The 18684-nt window shown below is 44.5% G+C and overlaps 2 protein-coding genes across 5 annotated transcripts; both read right to left on the reverse strand.

Annotated features, from left to right (window-relative positions):
- Positions 1–4830: 4830 nt before the first annotated feature.
- znf740b (zinc finger protein 740b) lies at positions 4831–9245 on the reverse strand. Of its 3 annotated transcripts, XM_011621864.2 has the most exons (7): positions 9122–9245; positions 8034–8187; positions 7471–7704; positions 7088–7222; positions 6886–7015; positions 6613–6731; positions 4831–6525 (listed from the first exon to the last, which is right to left on the reverse strand). In XM_011621864.2, exons 2-7 carry the CDS (start codon positions 8076–8078, stop codon positions 6376–6378), a joined length of 813 nt encoding a protein of 270 aa, XP_011620166.1. In that variant the 5' UTR covers positions 8079–8187; positions 9122–9245; the 3' UTR covers positions 4831–6375. The 3 variants fall into 3 exon arrangements, with proteins under 3 accessions (XP_011620166.1, XP_029689447.1, XP_029689448.1); XM_029833587.1 differs by having other exon boundaries at positions 6886–7222; XM_029833588.1 differs by lacking the exon at positions 8034–8187 and having other exon boundaries at positions 6886–7222; positions 9122–9244.
- Positions 9246–10485: 1240 nt separating this feature from the next.
- csad (cysteine sulfinic acid decarboxylase) lies at positions 10486–16794 on the reverse strand. 2 transcript variants are annotated; one of them, XM_029833585.1, is made up of 16 exons: positions 16707–16789; positions 15128–15772; positions 14024–14092; positions 13803–13948; positions 13603–13729; positions 13348–13438; positions 12975–13197; positions 12788–12867; positions 12632–12686; positions 12385–12501; positions 11935–11999; positions 11763–11844; positions 11465–11664; positions 11206–11257; positions 11037–11126; positions 10486–10934 (listed from the first exon to the last, which is right to left on the reverse strand). In XM_029833585.1, exons 2-16 carry the CDS (start codon positions 15441–15443, stop codon positions 10761–10763), a joined length of 1887 nt encoding a protein of 628 aa, XP_029689445.1. In that variant the 5' UTR covers positions 15444–15772; positions 16707–16789; the 3' UTR covers positions 10486–10760. The 2 variants fall into 2 exon arrangements, with proteins under 2 accessions (XP_029689445.1, XP_003963196.1); XM_003963147.3 differs by lacking the exon at positions 15128–15772 and having other exon boundaries at positions 16707–16794.
- Between the last annotated feature and the right edge of the window lie 1890 nt (positions 16795–18684).

Here is an 18684-nt window from a genome sequence, read left to right on the forward strand (position 1 = left end):
CCTGCGCTGCACAGTGTTTATGTGTTTCGGGGAGAAAAACATTTATAATGATGTATAGATAGTTGGTAACAATCTCATCCAAGTCTGCAATATCTGTTATTTTATGATGCTAATGATGGAAAAATGAAGGCGCATCACCCAGGATAGCGCTAATTGAGCAAATGGTCTGGCTGATGTGTTTTCCCTCTGCTGTTCCCTCTGTTTTCCCTCTGCTCCACTCTCCAAGCCAGAAAAGTGCAGAACATTCCTCCTAACTGAGCGCATGCTCCAGACGAGCGCTAACGAAAGCTGCGGAAATGATCTCTGGCCAAAGCTTTTATTGGCTGGATGGAGAAACAAAAGTCCTCGGCGGCCTGTGGCTCCTGCGCCACCAGTGGTCTCAGTCATCTCCTTGGAGCTCCGCAACTGGTTCCTTTGGTTTGCCCGTGATTCAGAGGGTTTGGCTGCGGCGCCTGACGGCGAGGCGTGCTGGCCGCGGGACGCCACTGCATCACTGCTGTTGTCAGACCGTTGGATGTCGGGATGCGAGAGCGCGCCAAACGACGCGCCGTCTGTCATTCTCACTGTAGACAGTTGGACATCAGACGCAGCCACTTCGGTCATAAAGCTTTATGGCTGTTTCTGCTGGCGACGCTCAAAGGTCTCACTGCGTTTATCAGCTGTTTCGCCGCGGCCATGTTCAGCCGATACACACCCGTCATCTCACTAGTGATGCCAGCGGATGCAGAGGCAGCCATTTTTCTGTTGCAGAGCTCCCCCCCTCCCACCCCCAGTGATTTTCTCTTTCTCACTTTCTCCCTCCCTCCCCGCGGATTCCCCAACCACACCACAACACCGTTAAAAGACGAGCCCTGACAGATTTACCGCCGCCGTCTTTCCATTGGCCGCCGGCGCGACAGCCGAGATTTAATGCCGTCTTCTCATTGGCCGGGAGCGGACAGGTTAATTTACGGGCGCGCTGTGATTTGATGCCTCCTGCCTTTGAAGTGAGTTACGGCTCTGTGGCTCATAGGACACAGAAACGGTGTCGGGTTGCGGTCGTAAAACCTCATCCTTAAAGGGGGGCGGGGCTTGAGTGTACTGGCGCTGACGTCATGGCAGAAAAGACCTTCCTGAGAACAATGGAAGAAAATGATGGAAAACGCTTTGAATGGTTTCGCTCATATGACCCTCCCCCCTCCTCCTGGATGTGGGTTGATTGGGTCAACCCTGTTGTTCTTCATCCTGAGAAGGTGGCGAGCGTTCTTCTCATTCCTCTCCCCTCATAAAGAGCAGGTTTTCGCTTGACTCGGAGGTCAAAAGATGCACAATGAGAGTAAATCACGGGCCGATCATCAGCAGCTCGCTGACTGCGGCCCCTGCTCTCCCTCCTCTGTTCGTGCCACGCCGTCATCTATCTGCAGCCTATCTCTTCATCAGTCTGACAGTCTGTGCTGACAGGATCAAGAAGAGCGGGAATGTGGCCCTGCAGCAGCCTTGATCCGTGGAAATCTCTCTGGGGTGCAGAGCGCGGCCGCCCTGCCCTGCCATTTCTCTCAGCTATCAAGTCCTCCTCTTTACCTTTTCACTTCACACTCGTGCACGTCTGCAGCATATGGGGGAACGGTGGGAAAGCCCGAGGAAAGCCCTGGGCCGCTCTTGTCAGATGAGATTGCGTAATTTCAAAAGCGACCTGCCCGTGAACTTGATAAGCTGGGGTGAACCAGCACGTCTCCTGACAGTGTGCCATACCCGAGCGTGGCAACAGGTTTTACATCTTTAACTGACACGATCCCTCTGAACTCGGGAGTGATGGATAGTTTGGAGGTGTGTTTGAAGAGGCAGAGAGAAATCTGTTATTCATTCCGCTGAAGAGTTTGCTGTTAATGTTCTTTATTTGTCAGGCGCGCTCTGCTCTGTCGCATAATGGCCTCTCCCTTTGATGAACTGGAGCGATTCTGAAGGAGAAATTAGAGCCTTAAATTAAGTGGAATGTTTAATAGAACATGTGACCATGCAGATGTTTAGGTCCTAAATCCTGCAGCGAGAGCCTGGGAAATCTGAAGGCCAGATATGGTCTGGTGGCGGCTGCTGGCTTTCCTCCCGTAAAAAGCAGCCTAGTCCAAGCGTGTCCGTACAGGCTGTGAATTAATAGGATGGCGTAAGGCCAAGGCGTGTTAACGTATCTGCCGAGGCTGAACGCGCCTCCATCTCAAAGTCCATCCTGTCAAGGGGAATGTGGATGACTCTGCACTGGAATAAATCTCGGCAACAAGGTCCAGCGCCGGTGAACTTGAGCTCTGTGAATATATCAGCGAGCTACAGACCTCGGTGGAGGTGGTGGTAGAGCAGGAGGGCCCCCACCTCGGTGTGAGAGCGCTACTGTTTGCAATACTGACGTTTTTTTTAAACTAAGGGATAATAGTTTACGACTGTTTGGCTTAAGTTTCAGCCCGATGCAGGAAAGCACCTCAGAATGTCGGGGAAAAGGGGCATTAGTTAGGTTAGCTGAGGGTGGGTTAGCTTAAGCCACCAGATTCACTGGTTCTGATTCATTTTATTTTTCAATGTTACACGTCAAAACGAACAATCGTTTCTCCTTCTTAAGCTTCCTATTCCGCTCAGGCTAGCTCACCCATGCACGCTCATTTTGAAAGCCACAGCTGCGCAATCGACTCGTGATTAATTTGCTCGACCGGTGATTAATTTCCCCGTGTGAATATTCATGAGCCGAACCACTGAAAACGTGCGCGTATGAGCCAAAAATGGCTTTTCCCTCGCTCGCCAATGAGGTGTTTCGATGATATTTGGAGAAGTGGGAATGATGGTGGATGCAGCGGCTAATTAATCTTCTTGAGCTGCACTAATTAGAAAACTAAAGCAGCGGCATACATCTGAATTTGGGACAGTTGGATGCACCGTCTGACAGAACATTTCCCATCAGAGATGGTGTGTTATGAGAGTGGATGACGGATGGGTCATCCATAGATGAGATTGAAAATAGGTACCACCTTTATGTTGGGCGAAGCGCTCGAAAATGGTTAAAAAATGGCTGATTGAGGTGTGATTTAAAGCAGCTACTCTTTATTTTCATGTCAGTTGATTTGTGATATTGGTGCAGGAGGCCATTCAGGGAAAAGGCAGACCGGGATTCGGCTGCATCCATAATTTATTTCCAAATAATGGCCCTGAGTAACAGGGAATATTGCAATATTTGCTAATCGTTAATAAGTCATGCTCGCTTTGAATGTTTAGATTCATGCCGGATGAATCTTTCTTCACAATGAAATATAGCATCATAAGAAAATTTCAGTTTCTGTCCCCAGAAATGACAGAAAGCCTCGGCCGTTCTCCCCTCCCTCGGCGGTGACCTTGGGTGACTCTGCCGGTGCGTTCAGGACGAGCTCACCGAGAGAGTGGGAGTAACTCGGACGCGGGGATTGAAATTTTAATGATGAGCGGCGTCAGTGCGCTGACGGCCGCGCAACACCTTAGACAGCTTAAATATCACCGCTAATTAACACGGAGAGGTGGGCTGTCGACGGCGTGATGGATGCTCGGAGGGGGTGCTTTCAAGAGGGTGGCAATTCCTTTATTAATCACAGCCGGAGATGAAAAGGCTCTCCCACACCTCGGGGAGAGGGAGCCATCGTTGGGAGGGTTGCAGTCAGCCGCTGCACGGCGGTGATGTATTTGTCCAGAGGGCATCCAAACATTTGCAGGATACAGTTTCTGCGGACCGGTGAAGCCCCGCACCGCCCGCATGTTTGCAGAGCCTCGGTATTTACAGCCAGGGCAGATTTACCGGTGGTTGAGGAGATTTCTCTTTGAATGGCCTATTTTTTCATCCCTGCTGACAGCAGAGGTGAGCGCGCAGAGAGTCCGGCCATCACTCTTAGAAGGGAACCCTCGGACCGAGCAGAGGCGGCACTCCCACACTCCGGACCGACTCCCTGCGAGACGGAGCGAGCAGGGATGATTTCAAACCGAGATGATTTCAGCACTTTGTGTATGAAGATGGAGGGTTATCTCCATCTCTCTACTCTCCTCCCCATCTACCTCACTTAAGGAGGTCCATTGTTAAGTGCCAGGGGCCTGTGGGTGCTGTAAATCAGACTGCAGAGGGAGGGGATGTCTCCCATGGGGGTAACCGCACACTCCTCGCAGCCTTCAGGCTGATCTCATCCTGCCTATCCTAATGCTTTAATTAACGAACTGGTCAATAGCAAAGAGAGGTGCCGAAGGGCACAATGTGCACTTCCCAACACACGACTGATGTGGCCGTACCTGCTCGGATGGAAACTCATTCCTCCATTCTGACTGTGGGTATCAGCTGTCGCCAGGGTTACCTGCCGTCTGTTTCATGGCTCAGTTCGACTTGAACCTGTTGTTCATGCGCTGCAGGTATATTTATTTTTGCATACCTCATGTTGTCGTTTGTTCAGAGGAGTAATCACCTTCTGACCAGGTTCGTATTGATCACAAACACGAAGCCAGCAGCAGGAAATGCATTTCATGAAGCAGACTTCACTGAGGATATACCCCCCTCTTTTGGTGCAAGCGAGGGCTGCACAATTTTAAGAATGTACAGTTGTGCAAGCTAACTAAAGGGAGAATTACGTAGTAGCAACTCCTAAAATGTAGATTTACTTGAATCAAACCGATGCAGGTTTTTTTCCCCGTTCCAGCAGCATTGCAGCTTAACATCGATTTTAATATTACCAGGTAAATAAACCTCATGAGGCCGTTGACGACACCTACTGGCAATATTCGCGCATTACACTGTAAATGCTATTTGAGGGACAGACTGTACAGAAATTCCCTTTACTAAGAAAAAAACCCCCACATTTGCCTGTTTTAGGAAAAAAACAGCTTTATTGAAACTCTTGAGTTTTATAATACAGTATGACTGAGCCCAGTTTTTTTTTAACTTCAGTCCCAAAATGAAAAAAAGAACTTGAAGTCTTTCTTTACCAAAATAAAATGTATACAAGATCTTCCAACAAAATGCATGCAATGTCAAAAAATAGGGTGACTGCTATACTAAAGAGGAAGATTGGCAGCTTAGATTTAATTCTTACTACCAAGTAACAAGATGACAACACAAGGACTGTAAAAAAGGCAAAAAATCAAATCATCTAAGGATTATACTTTTGTAGATATTCTGATTTTGAGTAGGTCCCATACATACTATCTTCTACATCTAATTACATTTTAAATATATATTACCTTCATAAAAAGTACACATCATTGATGGACCCATTCAACATAATGTAAAAGTCTGACAGCAACAGAAGTACCAATCTACAATCAAATCCTCTACACTTGAGCTAATCTCTTCAGTCCAGTGTTTACAGTCGGCAGGAACTGTACAGAGGCCTGAATACAAGAAGAAAACACCGTGTGGACTTTTATCCCGTCCAATGCGTACAATTACCGGTAGTCACCTTCACTGAAGATGCTGAGGGTTGATCTTGAGATGAAACAACATGGCACTGTATGCAGATCACATTCAGTCGGGTCGAGACGCAGGTGGAGCTCTATCAACCTGCCAGGAGAGTTGCAGCTGTCTGAATTCATCTTCCTGGAGGTGCCGCATTCATTTCAAGGAATGTTTGTGGAAAAATCAGGACTTGGGATATGCTGACTTAGCAAAATATGCTCTCTAAAAAGCCAAAACACTGATGAGGTGTCCAGGTACGCAGTCACTGCTAAAAAAAGTGGTGGTGTCGGTGGTGGGGGGGGAGTCACACAGGGACTTCAGGAAAAATAAAAACATTGAAACAATAAGGCCGTCTTAAGACAAGTGTTGGCCTCTGCTGGATTTCAATGCTGTGCCTTATTAAAAAAATCAGCCCAAACCCATTTTAAACAAGCAAGAAGACTAAAATGAACTAATATTAAGATCAGTTGAAAAAAAACTTTAGGAACTCCAGGACATCCTTTAGTGTTTTAAAGGAATAACTTAAAAAAATTAGTCCTTTTAAGACACGTGTTAAAATAAAAGACTAAAGTGGATAACTAATTCCTTACTCTTGCTTCTTTCATATTTGACTCAGTGTCAAAGTCGTTTTCACCCACAGCATCGTCTAGGTGAGCAGATACTACCTCAGCAGCGTGGACCGCGGCGCTCCCGTGGTTGTTCTGGCGCGCGGCGCTCGGGACCTGTTGGTGAATTCAGTCAAAGCTGCTCACAGCTGGCAGCAGAACCGACCCGGACTCACGCGTGTTCAGAAAGGAGACGTAGGTTTTGTTCAGTTCAGTTATTGCCGTGATATCTGATGTCCACAATCAAGTAGTTCTGCTTTAGCCAGTTTGATGATATAACAGCAGAATTTAAAAATTAAAAAAAAAAGGTATTAAATGAATGAATAATGGGAGGAGCTCTGCAGGATGTCACACTGTCAGGCGGTTGTTGGAAGGCTGTAAAGGGCTCCAGGAAGCTGGGTGGGCAGATGTTTCCTGTGAGAACTGGCTTTCCTCTTTAGTCACGCCAACTGTACACAGGCGCCGGTGCCGCAGCAGCCGGTCAGTCCGTGAAAAGTTCTGCAGGGGAAAGAAGCGCGGGTTTGGTTCAGTTCCAAAACAAAAGCACCAGCATGAGAACCGTCCGAAGCGCTCTCCGAAACCCACCTGGTGACAGCGATCGCACTGGTATGGCTTCTCTCCGCTGTGCACTCTCTTGTGTCTGTCCAGGTGGTAGCGCTGGATGAACCGCATGTCGCACGCATCACAGGCAAACGGCTTCTCTCCTGGAAACAAGCAACAACGATCCATAGCTCATCAAGATCTCCACCAGAAACACTCTACTACATTAAAAAAAAACACCTTTGTCTTATTCTTTTGTCCCTTTTATTCGTGGGAGTAAAGTTCAGATGCAAACTGCTGACGTTCTCGTCTCCTCACCTGTGTGCGTGAGTATGTGTCGTTTGAGATGGTAGCTGCTTCGGAACGCTCCGTAGCAGTGGTCACAGATGAAGTTCTTCTGGACTTTCAGGGCGCTGTCGTCGTCCATGTCGATGGCTGAAAGTAAATGCTGACAACAAGACTCGTTAGAACTGGAGGAGACGACTGAGCAGGAGCACTGCAGGCGGAACATTGCCCCTACCTCCACCTTCTCCTTTACTTTGATGGATGACCCTGATTTTTTGTGCTTCTTCTTGGGCTGCATATTCTGATTTGCCTGGATGTCTTTTCCATCCATCATCCTCGATGAGTGATAATCGCCATCTTTTCTGATGAGCTTTTAAGGTAAAGAACGGCAAAATGTCAACTCACTGACTCAACCTGCCATCATTTAATACTGAACACTTAATAGAATATTGATTATAGTTTAATACACTATTTTGTATCTGCGAGCATCTCTCCTTGCATGAAGTGTAAATGATGGCAGTTAAACGAGTTCTGCGAGTCCGTCTTACGACTGCATCACCAAAAATTGTTCAGAAATCACTTTAAAGGCCATTCAGATCCTATTTCTTTCTATCTCACCAGCGGAGGGCAGCTCCCAGTGGATGGATGCCCCACGTGGCTGTGGTGGGCCTGTCCATGGTGGACCTGGTGTCCGTGGTGGTTGTGGCTATGATGTGTGTTGGCTTGGTGGCTCTCAGGACTGGCCCTGTGCCCCTGACCCAAGGGTGACGTCATTCTCTTTTGGCCTGGGATATTGTTCGCTTGCATGAGGGCCATGCTAGACAACACCGTCTCGCAGCCCAGCAACCCAGCCTGGTGATGCAAACGAAATATCAAAGCCAAAGCAGAGCTGTCAAAAATCGGGATAAATCACACTTCAATTTCATTTGACCTAGTTACATCAAGTGTTTCTACAATGTGGGCTTTATTTAAGAGTAATAAAAGGACAATGAGCAAATGCTTTTACAAAAATAAACCCTTTCAGATTATTCTGATTTCAGCTTCGACCAAAGGAACCAAAGTGATCATCTTTGCCATGACTGCGCACGCAAGCAGTGGTGGGATGGAGGAGGGGGTGTGAAAAGGGAACAGAGAAACTGGCACCAGGATGTTTTTGGAGATGAAAAGTGATTCGCACTGACCCATTTCATATGGTCTCGAACAGAGTTGTTGGAATGGTGTGTCATCGTCGCTGTTTGAATGCGTGTGTGTTTGGGGAAAACAGGGGGGACACTTCACTCAGGATTAGGGGTAACAGATGAGATCACACCCACCCAAATCATCAGGGGCCAAGGCCTGAAAGTAGAGGCATGACAAAGCATAAAGCTAACATTTTTAGGAGTTGGAATGAGTAGATTTGCCAAATCCCCTAATTTGTACATCTGTGACCATAAATGAAGTTCTGACATTAGATTATCAGGCACAGAAGCCCCAATGGTTTGGTGCATGACATGTTTCTGTGAGTGGGAGAAACCAGTCGGATAGTTAAATATAATACAACAAAAGGAAACAAAAGAAAAGCAAACAAGACAATAACATGCACAAGAGGGGAAATTATATATTAACAAACATGCTCAGCTGAGGTCAGTGTGAATCGGCCAGAGCAAATCTGCAGGTGATATGAATGAAAAAAAAAAGTAGAATATTCGAATTATCTCAAATCTGTGCATATTTGAGTGTCTTGACGCTACGGCACAATTATACAATCAAAATTATACTATCAAGACATAAGTTTTACGTGATAAATGTAAGTATTTTTTAGTTTTTCATGGCTTGTTTCGAGAGCCCCCGAATAGCTCTGGTTGGTGTAGACCACCTTTTATGTGCTAGAAAGGGGTCTTTGCAGGAGCTAGCTAGCCACTCATTCGGGAAACGTTTAACTGTCTTTTGTGGATATTCGATAGTCGATGGAGACGCTTACTCCGCCACAAATGAAGGCACCCCCTTCCTAAGTGGATCCCCGCAGTAAGAGCAGCCAATACACGTTTTGCCTCATTCTAAACTGAATCTATTTCAATGCTAGCTAGCCAGTAGTTGGGTTGTGGGACAACTCTGGTGTGACTGAACCCCCACCCCCCCGCAGACAACACAACAACAGCCAGGCAGGGCGTGCAGGATCCGCGCCGACCGCGCAAATAACGCCGTCTTCTCCCGCCCCAGCCGGCTCACACGCACACTTGGCGGACATTAAAACACTCAGCAAAGCAAGAGTACAAGTCCATCTGCTTACCCTTCCCTTTTAACACTTCTGGGGATTAATGTATCTTGTCGCACTTCCAATTTTTTTTCCTCAGTTTACAAACACTGACAGGAAACACCACCGGAAGTGATCGTCGAGGAGCGCGGCGATTGGTTGGGAGGCTCGTCACGTGACCGCACGAGCGGCCATACTTGCGAGGGAAAGCGGCCGCTTTCAGATAAAATCGATCGACTTGGCGTTTAGTTGCAGATTCCCAAAGTATGTGGAGTTTGGTTTTTTTTGTTTTGTTTTTTTTAAATTTATGATTCCGTAGCCCCCATGAAATGAAGGCTTCACAACCAATAGTCCCTTTGGGTGCCTCAGAACTCCTCAAAACATTAAGTTGGATCCCTACACTGAGGAGCACCCGGGAGATTACACTTTGTTTCATTTTTGGGCTTTTCAAAACCCATGCAGCACTCCATGCAACTTTTTATGTCCAATTTTTGGGGAGATTTTTTTTTGGTACCTTTAACAAGTATCAAATCTCACTTGATGTTTTCTCAGTTGCAGACTTGACACTAGTACATGAAGCCGAGCTACCTGAAAAATGGTCAGGATTTAGTAGATAGATGATGCAAGTATTTATTGAAACTCCTTGGATCAATGTGGTCACAGCACATGGAGAACTCCTTTAACCTTATAATACATGATCATTTAGCCTAGTGTACATTGACATGTTTTCAATTATGTATGGGGAGTTTTTTTTTATACAAATAATGTAATTAAATTACCATAAACAACGTGAACAATCACATTGAGACCATTTTTAGCAGTAGACATCAAAACTCATGTTTGCAAAAATCGTAATAACCTTGCACCGCACTAGAGCAGAACATGTGAATTCACTACACTTATTTGGGATCTTTAACAAAAATTAAACAGCCCTTGAATCCCAGGCCTGGAGATCTGACAGAAACACATTGATGGATGGAATGAAAACATTTGTGTGGCTTGCCAACATTTATTAAAATTTAAAAAGATCACGTTCACAGAAAACAACGCTGAAAGCTGAGCGTTCAGCCTTCTCATCAAATCAGCTGTCAGACTATCCTGACATTAAAAAGCATCAGGCTCTTGGAAAGAGCCACCAAAAATAAACACGACTGCATCACACATGCATGATTACGGCCGGGCTAACAGCACATAAACACATTCACAGTCTAGTCTACCACTTTACCTGAGTTTGTTATGCTTGTGTTGAAAGATAAAATGTGATACGTGCATGAAATTGTAATCTCATTAAAAGTAGACCACCACCCACATAAAATACAATCCTAACTATGGCTTATTAGCTCAGCCAAGGTTATGTGACAGTTGGCATTTGTTTAATCACCAAGAAAAATAACCAAAAATGTTTAGAACAGATTTTATTAACATTTTCAGGAAATATTAATGTGCCAAGGAAAAGACAATTACATTTTGGTGGAACGTTGATCATAAAGACACCTATGTTATGTAACCTAATACAGCTTATATATATTCCAAACTATGGATGGATGTCACAAAATGGCCTGCTTGGAAGAGGTCTGCACTTTGAGTGTTTTTTTAGCTAGTTTAAACTAAAGTTGGCAGGATTTATTCAAAAGCTGCAAATATGTGCAGCCTACACATGCTATTAGGGTTTTATTCACATGTCATTACCAAGCCTTTCAATTTCATCCAGACAGAAATCCATGTCTTCCTGGGAAACCAGTGGAGACAGGACAACCATGCGGAAAAAGTTGACTTTGTTTTCTAAAGGTTGGTATCCGACCATCATGCTGCCTTTTTTCATCATGCGCTCTTTGATGGCTGGAGCCACCTGTGACGAGATCAAGAGAAAGAGTTAATTGCTGTACCAAATTGGCCCCTACATGCATCTGGACAGACGATGGAGACACCATATTCCAGCCTAAAAACTCACTTTGGCCAGTTTTTCCTGGTAATCTGGATTTCCTTCCTTTCCCCGCAGACTGGGCGGTATGAACCAGAAGCAGATATTCAAAAACTCTGGCTGATCAGAGAAAACAGGCAAGTATTAAAAATAATCCAAGGGCAGAAATATATTTGACTCTCCTTAAATCATGACTTACCTCATGCAGAAGATAAAAGCCTTTTCTTTTCTTCAGCTCCTGTACAAAGTACCTGCACAACAGACAAGCCTTCACTAGAGTTTGGTTTCCTGGCTCATAAAAACAACATTTGAATAATTCTATAGTATTGGTTTAGATTCAAAATTCATGAATCACCGTATTTATTAAAAACAGATTCTTTTTCCCTGTACTGAAACACATTTCTTTGATCTTAAAATAAGACATAATTTGCATCTCATAGTGTGCTGAAGCCGCTTACCTTGCGTTGAAAAATGCTTTATTCACACGTTCTTCCAAGCCACTAGAGCCAACAGCTTTCCACATGAGCCACAGTTTGAGACAGTCAACCTTACGGCTGCACTGCAGCGACTTGTTCCCAATATCCAGATCGAGATCATAGAATTTGTCTTGCTGGAACAGGTATGTAGCATTGGCAACGTGGCACCGCTTCAGCAAACCCTGATTAAAGATTGCCTCGTTACCATTATGGTCGAACATTTTCAATAACCTCCAACGTAAACGGGATGACTGAGCAGTCTCAGAACGGGAATACAAACCGTGCAGTCCCGCAACAGCAGGGCAGAGCACTGAAGACCAGCCAGCAGCAGCTTATGTGGGTTCCAAGCAACTGAATTTGCTCTGCATGCACGTACATATACGCATATACATGTTAACTGGTTTACAGTGAAAATGTTGCATTTGCCATATTTCTAAAATATACTTTACCACCTTTCTATGCCTTTCAACAGATGTCTGTGTTGCTTGGAGAAGAGAACACTCGCTCCCCAGGCACCCTGAGGAAATCACGTTTTCATAACTTCAACAGAAACTTTATTCACACGCGGCTGAAACGGGATTCATTTCCTACGACGTCCAAAATCCAGACACGGTTACGGCATCGTGAAATATCAGATGAGAAGTCTGAAGGTGAAATGCTGCTTTAAAGCCAGTGCTAACACAACTGAAGCCGTCTGTGCCACATCTACTCTTGTGCAAACATTCCTACAAAAGAAAATACAACTATGTTTGAATTTAAACTGTATGGTTGTTATTACTCACTAAATTTAGACATGTATTCATTATATATGAAAACACTATAAAACATATATAATGATGTCCCAGTTGGGAGAAGCTGGTCATCAGCAGACATGGATTCTATCTTCTAGAGGAATGACTCACGTCCACATGCATCCAGAGCTTGTGCTTCTCACAGACATCAGCTATACGGTCCAGAGGGTCGAAGGCACCCTGCACTGTGGTTCCTGCTGTGCAGCTGACAATAAAAGGCACCGTGCCCTGGAAACAACCTCACAGTGAATCTGTGCAATACTGATGACTTTGACTTCATTGTGTTAAAAGTGGTGCCACTAACAGACACAGCACCATACTGTACAGACATTTGCTAATATAAATATTGCATCATTACCTGAGATTTTACCAGCGCTATCTTTTCATCCAGGTCCTCTGGAATCATGCAGCCTCTGTGGGACAAACACAAACAGAGATGAACCCTTTATGCTCCTTCCCGGATGACATCTTCAAATTCCTTCTGTCCCAGCTGTTAGATGAAACAGCACATTACCCATCGTCCACTTTCACCAAGATGACATTGTCTGTTCCGATGCCCAGAAAGCCCGCCCCTTTCTTCACAGAATAATGGCTCTGCGGGGGAAAAAAGGCAACTGTCCTCACTCAGATTTAATGAGGACTCGAGCAACTCTTTCACTTTAACATCTTCATACGAGCAACGTTTAAGAGATGCGTCTCACCTGCGAAGATGTAAAGATGGCAAGTCGAGGAAGCCCGCACAGCCCCTGGCTTTTGACCTCGGGGAAGAGCTGGAAGCGTGCGAGATTCATGGCGTACATGTTGGAGGTGGACCCCCCCGGGCAGAAAATGCCATCGCCCTCCGTCCAACCAATCAGCAGACGCAAACTTCTCAGCACCTCGTTTTCCATCAGCACAAACACCGGAGCGGCCTCATAGGTGTAGCTTCAGATGTGATAGAAGCAAAGTGTTCACGTTACTCAAACACTAACCACAAAGGTGAGAACGGCGATTTATGAGGAATCGTAGTTGAATTTGTGACTTTTTCTGAAAACCACAGTATTCCAGTTGGCTACTGGGATATTTCATGCTCACAGGTTTGTGTTGAGAGCCTCAGAGAGGAATCTCCCAGCCAGGGAATGGTAGTCCACCCCAGCAAATTGCTGATTGAAAAACCGCGGATGACCTACAGTACAACAAAATAAAATAAAATCTCAAAATGTATATTTTGGAAAAAATAAAATAATAAAGGCAGTATTTTTCCCCACCCAAGTATTAGAAAGTGCAGTACAGAAATAAAGTGCCCTAAATAATATGTGAATATATACTGGTGTGAGCCAGCAGTTGTACTTGTTTTGATGCTGTACTTGGCCACGTCCCGGACTCTCTCCAGGAGCCTGTGATGTGGCTCGCCCGCTGCTCTCAGCTCCAGGTCCAGCAGCTGAGCCAGCTCCTCTGGTTCTTTCCAATCACAAACCTGCAACAAAAAGAAAACAGCAGTGTTCAGATGACCTAAGAATGCATTCTGTCATGAATGCAACACGAAAGACCTTTTGCTGGACGTCGGTGCCTTTGTTGAGCACCTCGTCGACAATAATTTTGAAGGCTTCGTTGAGGAAGAACTGTCCCTCCGAGTGATTAACGAGGGAGTCTTCAGGGTGCTGGGGACCGGCTAGGTCCTCTACCAGCCCAATTGCTGTTGATAAAACATTTAAAAACATTGCAAATATCTACTTCACAGTTTTAGGATGGAATGGACTATAATACTCACATGGAACCACGTCTGCCATATCTGGAGGTTGGGAAAAGAAAATCAGTGCGTCGACTTTGCTTGAGTGGGCTGAAAATGAGGACAGCAGAAAGGGACAACCAAAGTCATGGAATAATGAGTGAGGGAGCACGCCGACCTTTGAACCAAATAAAATCAATTTATATCAGAGGCGAACCTCATTCACAATCAAATCAGAATAAACCTTTCCAAGAACTCCAACAAACTGTGGCGTAATGTCTTTATTGTTACGCAACACCTGGCAAAACTGCAGCCATATAAGACGCATGGATACGATTTGCTGTATCAGAGGAATTTTTGCGAGCATTTCCACAAAATTCCCACCAACTGTTCAGTTCAGGTACAGTAAAAGAAAGACTGGGAATAATATACTACTATGTATTCTTTCCAAATGGAAAGGATTATAAAACAGTGAAAAAAAGGGTTTGATTTTTCATATTATCTGAAAAGAGCTGCAGTTTCACAGAAAAGCTGAAGCATGATAAGTTATCTATCTACCTGACCTTTCGCACATAGTTAACAAATCTGTCTGTGGGGAATTTCCACAAAGGACTCGAGTCTTTTAGTATTTTTCCAAGATACACACGTGGCCGCCTCAGTCGGACTCGAGCAGAAAGTCAATATTTTCTGGGGGGAGGGCCCAATCCCCCTGACACAGCAGAGCGTGCAGGTGAACGGCGGTGGCCTTCTCTCTCTGACACGTGCACCAGTAGCGCAGCATGGCGAACACCCGCTCCACGTGGAGTGAGTGGTCCTCCTCAAACTGCTCCAGCTTTACAGTGGGGATGTCCAGCGCAAGTCTGCCGATCTCTCGCCAAGGTTTCCCGATGGCTCGAGCCACGGTCATCAGCTGCTTCTCCTTCACTACGAGGGATGTGAAACGAGACCAAGGCTGGTGAATACTGGGCTCTCGGGCTCAGGATTAAAAGATCGGACTGCAGCTTCACCCACCGGTGTTGCAGATCTTTTTGGCTGAGCGCTGGGAAACAGGAGCTGCTTGTCTCTTCCTTGATGTTTCGTCTAATTATATCAAAAACTAATTACAGAATCTGGACAAGTCTGTTGACAGTGGTGACTTTGTTCTACCTGAGGATGCTGTGTTGACTTGCTGATCCTTCATAAAGTGAAGCCTGGGGAAAGCTTCCTGCAGGGCCTCATCCTTCAGTAGCCTGATCAGGCCCTCTGCCGCTTCAGGCCCCCTCTGAATGATGTGATCCAGCAGCTCTGTTGTTTTCTCACTGGGAACGTGACAAGCCTTCACCTGCTGGTAGCTGCGACAGGACAGCAGGCAGCGCGAGTCGGCATGTTGCAGGACAAAATCAGCGTCTGCGCTGAGAATCTCAATAAGTTTGACCTTCTGGCTTCTGAGGAGCTGCACAGCTGACACAGGTTCTTCGGCCATGACGTCATTTAATCTTGTTTCTGCGGCAATATTCTACGGTTTATTGCCCAGGATGATGGTAACGGTCAAATGGGAAATGATGGCGAAATATTGCGCAGTTCAGCCAAACTTTGTTTGGCTTCCATGCACGTTATGAGGTCTGCAAAGTGCTCCTCACCTGCATGTGTAGGTACATAAATGGAACCAGTGTGTTTAGCTCAAACCGCATTAAAGCAGACTTTGCTTTGCCCTGTCAGCAGTGAGCTTTTCCAAGTACTTTATTTTAATTTGTCAAAGAGGTCCAATCTTAGGTATTCGGGAGTTTCCTGAGTTCCTTGAAGACGTTCTTCCTGTCATCCAAAAGAAACGATGAGGGATTTTAGATGATGGATGGGCTTGTGCGTTTTTTTCAACATAACACGAAATCCAAATTTGGCCAAAGCAATTTTTCAACTCAGATGACATCATTAAACATTATCAAAGTTCATTTCAGACTCTAAAACCAAAAAACACTGAACTTGAGAGCAACAGGAGCCACATTTGAGGCTGATGGCATTTGCAACTAATCTTTTTTGTAATATGTAACATCCTTTTTATTGTAAATTAGCAAAAGCCATTTAAATGTATTTTGTGTGATTGTCCAAAAGCCATTTCCACTGTATTACAAATAATTGGATTTGATAATGCAAACTCAGTTATAATGACTGAACAGGAGGTTCCCAATCATAGCTAGCAGGAACCTTTTATTATAGTACTGCAGAAACAGCCCCAAAAAGGTTTTGTTCGGGTAATTGATTATTTTATTCAGGTTACACAATCGTACAGCTCTATTGTGCTACATCGTCAAGTATAAACCATCAGAAATATTACTGCTGACAACGCTTTCATTTTTGTTCAAGAACATGAACAATGTCAAAATGACAAAGATGGGTACAACTTATAAAACAACTTAATTAGTTTCAGAAGTGTGTTCATCTGTTTTCCCAGTGCAGACAGTTCGGTAATTTAAATGAAAGAGAAATGCTCAGTTTGTACTCTTTTTATCAAAATAAATACGAGCGTCTTTCTTACATGAAAACACACGAAAACACAACTTGAGCGCGAAACCATTTAAAAAAGGGATGCGCATTCCGAACGCAACAAACGTACATAAAACATACAACAAATATTCCCAAGGGGCTGCTGCGTTTCAGAATCAATGCAAATAACGATTTAATTGCTTTTTTGTTTTCTACCGAACACAAGAATTAATATGAAGTAAAAACTTAATAAAAACGCATTTACCTTAATTCACTCGGAAGTCCACTTTCCATTGAAGTGTCAATCACTTCTTCATTGGTAAATTCAAAGGGTAGCAAACCGTACGTAGTACCATCATACGCCACCATGTGGACATTATGCGTCACTACAATTCCAGCTCCAGGCAACATCTCAACATACCGACGGTTTTCTGGTGACATTTAATGTGCAACAAGTCGTATTTGGTTAAAATTATATATTGGTCTACATTAGAAGGGTTGATGAAAACTCAAATATTATAAAATAAATTCACGATACTTCATAATTTAACCTTAAAGAAACAGTAAACTGCAAAAGCAGCATCCTCAGCTCTACATTTAACCAATTTACTAACCCCAAGTGGCACTTCCATCATAGCAAAAGAGAATAAATTGCATAAAACCATAAGAACAAACTCAAATCTTCCTCTCGTGGACCAATTATTTAAAATATGACTCCACTTTAACTGATGAGGCAGAAAATTCTTTCGACGCAGTATGAGCTGGAAACTACAGATACAAAACATCTCACACCTGCCAATAGAAGCATGCAACAGCTTTCATCAAACCCAATATGCTTCATTATGAGTCTAATAGCAAAAGCAATTGTTTCTACAGAAAAGAAGAATGTAGGGTCAAGCAGATGTTTGTTGGAAAGTAATCAATGTGTGGTGATAGAAAGAGTTGGAATAATTTGTCCAACTTTTCAACCAAGGACAAGCAAAAAAACGGGAGGAAAGTAAACGATCCACAGTATTCATGCTCATGCATTTCATTATCGAAGGTGTTATTTCTCTGGTGCTTGAACACACAGCCTGCCATCATTAGAGAGGAGCCAGTGACTGCAGCTGATTTAATCCAAACTAAAAATTAATTCAATGATAAAATGTGGCATTTTTGCTTAATTCTAGCCTTAGATGTCCTTTGGCATTGTGCATGCGTTCATGTTCCTACAGCTGCAGACATGATAATATTGGTGATTTTCACAACTGCTTTAAAAGCCTCACACAACAGTGATTCACAGCTTTTAAGAGCATTTAAAAAAAAAAAAAAAAAAGATTATTAATCATTTGTTGCCGTTTCCCTCTGCCACAGGTTTTTGACTCCTCGGCCAGCAGGGGGAGCAATAGATCAACAGCGACTCCTGTGTGGCAAAACGAGCCTCAAGATTTTGTTCCATGTTGACATGATAGCCTCACGCAGTTGCTCAGTTGGTACTGAGGGGCCCAAAGTAGGCCAAGAATGGTGTGGGAGATATTTTCATGCTGTTTGCACCAAATTCCGGCCAAAACATTTGAATTTCGCAGCTGACATTCAGACTTGTCGGACCAGGGAAAGTTTTTCCGATCCACATTTGAGCCTGCACAATAGTAACCTCACTTTCTTGTTCTTAGCTGACAGGAGTGACACCGGTGCGGTCTTCTGGTGCTGTAGGCCATCCTCAAGGTTTGACGTCTTGTGTTCAGAGCTGGTATTCTGCATTTCTTAGCTGTAATGAGTGATTATTTGAGCGACTGTTACTTTTTTGATACCTCGAACCATAAGTTCAGCAGTTTCTGAAATACTTAAATCCCCTTTCTTCCCTATTCTGATGCTCCGTTTGACCTTCAGCAGGTTGTCTGGACCACATCTACAGGCCTAAATGCATTGCGTTGCAGCCATGTGATTGGCTGATGAGCTATTTGTGCTAACAAGCAAGTACCTGAACCTAATAAACAGCTGTTATTGTTAATATACCTCAATAAAGAGGCCGGTGAGCATAATCTCAATTGATTCAACTCTACGGCTTCCCTGCCTGGTTTCCCTCCTCGAGACGTGTGAACGGGAACTTGTTGTTCAGCCTGTGGGAGCAGAATACTACAAATTCCAATTGTTTGGTTTGTGCAGATAGACAGAAGGGCCACATGAATACCAATCAAGTGTGCGTACATGCACAGGACTGTTTGTGATGTAAACTACAGAAGGGTTCATTTCGGTGTATCACT

The sequence above is a fragment of the Takifugu rubripes genome, chromosome 3 (genome assembly GCF_901000725.2).
Source record: "Takifugu rubripes chromosome 3, fTakRub1.2, whole genome shotgun sequence".
Classification (NCBI taxonomy): domain Eukaryota; kingdom Metazoa; phylum Chordata; class Actinopteri; order Tetraodontiformes; family Tetraodontidae; genus Takifugu; species Takifugu rubripes.